The following is a 6,527-nucleotide window of genomic DNA, read 5'->3' on the forward strand; positions in this document are numbered from 1 at the left end:
ATTCGAGAAATGATCATTCAAAATGTGTCTAAAGTTTAAACCAAGGACCATTAGAGATGATCATCTAGGAATACTATTCCACATAAATTCTTCATATAAATCAACACTTTTGCAAGAAAAAACAATATCATAGCATAATTTGGCGGTAGGTGAAAATAAATATAATTTGAATGATCAAAATTTCACATGTCCAACAATTATCTAAATTTTAATAGAATGAACATATGGGATAAAATTGATATGAAAAATGCTAGAGGTCCCAAATTGGTCACCAAAACATACAAGCTCAAGCCATAGGTACGACCATACGAGGGATTGTCTATACAACATTAGTACACATTATAAAACAAGAGTACGATGATTATTCCAAATTCACATTAGTTTCCTGATTATTTAGAAGTTCCAAATGTAGAATACAAAACCTGGAATTACTATTACATACAGAGGTTTGAAGAACAGAAGCTCACTTAACATAGAGGAAAACCAAACATCATGATCACGAGGAACTTTATTAGTTATAAGAGGGTAAGAGCCATAGGTTAATTGACAGTTCACCGGTAAATGCGATAGTTGGGACTATACATGCAGCTTTCAGCAAACTTGACCAGATCTTCTGGTCGAGGAAGACGTGTTGCCAAGCCTGTGAGACATCAAATTTGTTATGTTTTAGGATGGCAAATAGATGGACAATAGATAAAGCTATAATACAAAAGATACTAACCAAGATCATATGCTTTAGCAGCAACTTTAGCTGCAATGTTAGCGGATATTGTTCTGATATTAGAAAATGGCGGGAATGTCATTCCCTTATCATAGTGTTCCTGTGTTACTTGACAGGCCAAAGCTTCAGCTGTTTAAAAAAAATCACAGATAATAAGCTTTTATGTCACTCAGCTGACATAGCATGCATCTAGTAAACAAAATGTCAATTATGGTTTATACTTGGCAACTCATAGTTCAGTAGTCAGCACTATTAACAGGAAGAATTATGGTATATTTAGAACATGTAATTCCATGGTTCTATAAATGGAGTGTCAGTACTTACAAGCTGCAAGAAGCATTTCATCGTGCATGCGGATTGCACCAGACATAACCAAACCAAGTCCAAGTCCAGGAAAGATATATGCGTTATTTGCCTTTAAAACAAAGAGAACCCAAACATCTCAGTCCTTTATGCTTATATAATTTGTCCTAACTAATACTGATATAAAATGTACAAGATAAATTTATAGAACCTGGCCAGGAATGTAAAGTTGGTTATTGTATTTCACAGGGTCAAATGGACTTCCACTGGCAAACACTGCGCGGCCCTGTAATAAGGAACAAAGGTTTTGTTGGTTCAATGAGTTTATTTAAAGTAAATAACATCAACTAATGTTGGATACATATCATTATATCATGGAGGGAAGAAAAACATCTTTTGTTTACCTCAGACCAGTTATAAGCTTCTTCAGCAGTGCACTCAGCTTGAGAGGTTGGGTTTGAGAGAGCCATAATAAGAGGTTTCTGCATTTCATCGGCTCATGAACTTACATACTTGTATAAAAAAATATGTTATATTGAGATACATGCCAAGGGGTAGGGGGAGAAAGGACCTTATTGAAAGAAGCCATAGCCTCTACAACTTCTTTAGTGAATGTCTTCCCCTGTCCTGATGTTCCAATCAAGACTGTTGGCTTAATAGCCTACAGTAACTCGAAACCAAATTAGAGATCAGAAATCAAACAAGGGACCAGGACGAGCTTGTCTTTCAAAAACATTAAAAAGAAATATCCAATACTACTAAATACTGTCCAATCGAAATACAGAAGACGAGAACAGTACACCAGACCTTGACAGCATCAATTAGGGTTGTGCAAGGTTCATGTTCATGAGCCCATGGTTTCTTGAAATGTTGAAGGGATTCTTTGCGATGGCTAACTATTAATCCCTGAAAGAGCATCCATACAACTGGACTCAGATACACATGCTATGTGCACAAAAGTGAACACGACTACCCACTCATACTCCAACATGTAACATGCATTATTAGGAAGACAATCTTTGATGACTGACTGCAGTGAATACTACGAGTCTACTGTCTACAAGAACAGTTGAATTGTTATTTCCCTACCTTCGAGTCCACGAGCCAGATCTTCTTACGTGTCTCTTCCAAATGAATTTTTGTCTACAAGAATTTATCGAAATAAACAATGTTAAGAAATTTAATCAAACTCCAATATCAAATATGTAGACATGGATAGTAAAAGGTTAGTACCTGCTTCGACATCTCAAGCGCTATAAGTTCAGCTATACCAGTTCCTGCCTGAAATTCACAAAAAGAAGAACATAAGATTAGAATTTTAATATGGTATTAAACTATCTTCGAATCACAATTAGTACTTTTACATGAATATCATCTGCAAGGTGTTGACTTAAATAGTTAATGATTGAAGGGAAAACTTTATGGCAGAATACCTTCCTCAGATCCATAAGGTTTGACGAATCATTATGTACGATATTAAAACTTTCTATTAATATGATGAGTGCAAAAGAAAATACATGGTTATTGAATATATCAACATAGGAGACTGGAACGAAAAGGTAATACATAAATGCAGGTTTGTATATGACAAATAAACTAATAATAGAGTAATAGACAATGATAATACTCCAAATAGTATGTTCATTTATCAAAGTTATAGATTAGTTTCTCACTTCTCCAGCACCAAGGAATAGAAATGTGTGATCAGCCAACATCCCACCAATCAACTTGAGTGATGAGACAATTCCAGATAGAACCACAGAGGCTGTGCCCTGCAACAAAGAGAAGTACCAGTCAGATTGACAAGATCCCAAACGGACAATACATACCACCATGTTACAACACAATGTATACCTGAATATCATCATTGAAGACCAAATGGGTAGTACTATATTTCGACAATAGCTCAAAAGCATTGTGGTTTGCGAAATCTTCAAACTGCGAGATATCAATCAATTAGAAGATAGACAACCATTAGCACTTCATGAGAAAAATCAAACTCTAAACGTGACTGAAATTTGACATAACCTTAAACTTTAATTAAGAGTATTTATATTAACCTGAACAAGAACTTTTTCACCATAGTTCTGCTTGACCGCTGTCATGAATTCTTGCAAAAGGTCGGCATACTCCTGCAAAGAAGAATTTTTAGTACCACCAACAAACAAAGGATTAGGTATGTTCATTATACACAGATGGAAATCTTCTCTGTTCCCATCATTATTAATTATTTTTATTACCTTCCCAGTTGCCCTTCTCTGTTTGAGCCCGATGTAGAATTCATTATTCAACAGCGACTCATTGTTTGTACCCACATCAATAGTTATAGGCAAGCACTGGTCAGGAATACAAAAAATAACAGCTCAGTTAAAACTCTTAAAACAGATCAGCATATACCATTTATACAAAAAAAGAAGCAATAAATCCACAGTTTTCCAAAAGTAAGCAAAAAAAATATTAAGAATTAACTCGTGTGAGGTCATATACTAGCAATATACCAGAAAAACTGGCATTAAGATAAGTTCTTACTGCTGAGGGTCTGACTCCTCCGAGGGCAGTGTATAAGGCAAGTTTCCCCACAGGTATTCCCATTCCCTGAATAGAAACAAACAGATATAAGGCATAGAAAGGTTGGATGCTCCATATAGACTAAATTAGATACAAGAGTGGACGACATTGATTTGTGGACGACATTGATTTGTGGACGTCGTCCTGAATTTACCTGGCAGCCAAGGTCCCCAAGTCCCAAAATCCTCTCACCATCAGTAACAACAATGACTTGGATATTCTTCTCAGGCCAGTTTTTCAGTACCTCGAGAATCTTTCCCCTGTGAGATCCAACCATACAAGTTCAATGTTCGCATTCCTAGAAAAAACCAAGAATTTAAACTCAAGGATATGATCATACAAATTCATACTTCTCTTTTAGACTAATGTAGAGTCCTTGGGGGCGTCTAAAGATACTTCCATATTTCTGGCAAGCTTCACCAACCGTTGGAGTGTAGACAACAGGGAGAAGTTCCTCCACATTATCAATAAGAAGCTTGTAGAATAGCCTCTCATTCCTTTCCTGGAACACCAACATAAAAACAAATTAAATTAATCCAAGTAAATATGTATGGTCCGTACTCTTTTAGGAAAATAATGGCTTAATGGTTACCTGTAGTTCCATCATAGCCATGTATCGATGTAGTGGAACTTCATAACTGCGCAGATTTTGCATCAACTTCTTCTCCTGTGGATTAAAATATGGAAAAGGTAAAATTATATAACACATTCCACAGACTAATCAATTTCCACCGGAACATTGTATATTTGTGGTTTCTTCGACTTAATGTCAGCAGAAAAAAGACAAACCTGTTGCTGCTGGCTGATGATTGCAGGAGGCAGAAGGCCACGCAGGTAATGAGCATCTCTCTCTTTTTCAGTAAAAGCCAATCCTTTGTTATGGTGTGGATCTCTCAACAATGTATATCCACTGCAGTATTTGTTTTTAAGTAATAACCAAAAGAAGTATCAAAATCCATTACTTGTACAAAGTTTACAAACTGACCTATTAGCTCCTTCTTTTGCTAAGCTGGCCTATTAGCTTTCTAATTGTATCTTCATAAACAATAGAGCGTTCTAACTAGGTATGTAAACGAGTCATGCCAGTCCTGAGATACTCAATCTCGACTCATACAAAACTCCAAATTCAATTTGACAATATCACAGTGAAGCCCCAGTACCAATATTCTGGCTAGTGCAGCTCGGGAGCCTGAACTAGCTTATACTTTTCTTAAAATTACAAATTAAAATAATGCCCCTACATATATTCAGAATCAATTTGTAATGTTTTCACATGTTTAAACTGGTTCTGGAGTTGTAGTTAAAGATTCATCAGGTTTAAGTTTGAGCCAAATCGGAAATAATATAGTCCAGTTAATGACATGAGATGCTCGAATCATTCAAGTTGTCGAGTTCTTGATGTTGGAAACTTTTATTCAAGCTAGCCAAATACTCTCTGCTGGATTAAACCTCTGACCCAAACTTGCTAAAACACCACTTACTTCCAGAAAATATAGATCCAGTAAAAGCAAAAATAAACTGGTCAACAAGTTCATGCCCACAAGTCAACTTGTACTAAAACGTGTCTTAATAACTCAAAAAAATCAAACAAAACTTATGATCTTAAACATCATATATATCAATCAAATAAATCAAACTCTTTATACTTCAAACAACATTAATCTTACATATAGTAAACCAACATGATCAACCATTATTATAACATACACGGTACGAACCTAGGCTGAAACTCCGACTGAACTCGTAAAATAAAGCTAATATAACATTTTGAACAAAATAGAAGGGTGAAAATACCTAGCAACAGAGATGGTCCATGGAGTAACAAGCTGATCCTCAGCTGCACAATCCTCACCATAGACATCTTGATCACCACCAGTTGCCATACTTAATATTCAAATGCTAGTAAAACTTAGCTAATTGTTTTTTCTCAACTATGAATATGTAAATACTGTAATTTTGTATGGATATCTGTGTGTTAGTTTGAGTTTATATATAGAAGATTTAAGTGAAAATATTGTGTACAATTCCACTAGTAAAAAATTGACATGGCCAGTGCTTGACAGAACTAACGGAAAGAAATATTTGTATTCCAGAAGACAGAGAGATCTTTCCTCAATTATTACTTCTTTAATCAAATCTTCTCCTTTTTGTTTTCTTTGTGTTAAAAATTAAAATCAACTACTGCAGTAAAAAGTCGAAGTGCAAATCTTTTATCTGTCGGGTCCTGGTCCGGGTCCGGTTCATAACATGCGATCGCGAATAAATTTGATAACAACGATTTTTGTTAAAAATAAAGAAATCAAATTTTCAGTATTAAATCATAAGTTCTGAAAAAACCAAAAAAAACTTTAAAATTACCTTTAAATAAGATGTTGGATATTTCAAGTGATTAGAAGTTTTTTATATATTCTCACTGGTTCTACTTTCGCTCACCCCGAAAATATGTTAGAACAGATATTATAGGACTATGAATCATATTTGTAAAAAAAAATGAGAAACACCACCCTGTATATTTCTTAACTAATTGTCACAGCATATGCAATTTTAAATAGTATTTAGATTCTCTTTCCATTCAACTAGTTTTTTCGTACGCTCACAATATATTAAAAGGAGAGATTTCAAGGATTAGTGTTAAAAAAACACACAGATAATGTGTAATTAAACATTCAATAACTCAGATATGAATTAAGTGAATATTATATTAGGCGGCTATATATAGACTTTTGAAAGTGGGAAATATCATAGTAGGTGCAAATCATGTGGACAAAGACTTGTTTGTAAGGTCGATTACAGATAAGATCTAGGTCCATTCGGGACAGGATCACTTTTTTTTTTAATTTTACGTACACATTTGCTGAATTTTTATAATGTTTCCAAATAGGGCATGATTTTCTTGAAAAATCATCAATAATAATGTTGTTTATCTTGTGATAAG

General features: G+C 34.7%; 1 protein-coding gene across 1 annotated transcript; it reads right to left on the reverse strand.

The window, feature by feature from the left end:
* Positions 1 to 339: 339 nt before the first annotated feature.
* LOC141676842 (NADP-dependent malic enzyme-like) lies at positions 340 to 5,687 on the reverse strand. The gene is made up of 19 exons (XM_074482560.1): positions 5,387 to 5,687; positions 4,382 to 4,502; positions 4,185 to 4,259; positions 3,943 to 4,094; positions 3,747 to 3,852; positions 3,554 to 3,619; positions 3,265 to 3,360; positions 3,085 to 3,156; positions 2,879 to 2,962; positions 2,698 to 2,796; positions 2,258 to 2,305; positions 2,114 to 2,167; positions 1,832 to 1,930; positions 1,596 to 1,685; positions 1,429 to 1,506; positions 1,236 to 1,310; positions 1,046 to 1,136; positions 722 to 850; positions 340 to 640 (listed from the first exon to the last, which is right to left on the reverse strand). Exons 1-19 carry the CDS (start codon positions 5,473 to 5,475, stop codon positions 552 to 554), a joined length of 1,713 nt encoding a protein of 570 aa, XP_074338661.1. The 5' UTR covers positions 5,476 to 5,687; the 3' UTR covers positions 340 to 551.
* Positions 5,688 to 6,527: the final 840 nt, after the last annotated feature.

Source organism: Apium graveolens, chromosome 8 (assembly GCF_009905375.1).
Source record: "Apium graveolens cultivar Ventura chromosome 8, ASM990537v1, whole genome shotgun sequence".
Taxonomy (NCBI): Eukaryota; Viridiplantae; Streptophyta; class Magnoliopsida; order Apiales; family Apiaceae; genus Apium; species Apium graveolens.

Bases quoted from the DNA above. Each gene is read 5' to 3' on its own strand.
- LOC141676842 (XM_074482560.1), bottom strand. From the start codon at position 5,475: ATGGCAACTGGTGGTGATCAAGATGTCTATGGTGAGGATTGTGCAGCT. The intron at 3,157-3,264 runs GTAATAAAAATA...TCTTCTTTGCAG, and splicing joins AGAGAAGGGCAACTGGGAAG to GAGTATGCCGACCTTTTGCA. The intron at 1,507-1,595 runs GTCCTTTCTCCC...GATGAAATGCAG, and splicing joins CTATGGCTTCTTTCAATAAG to AAACCTCTTATTATGGCTCT.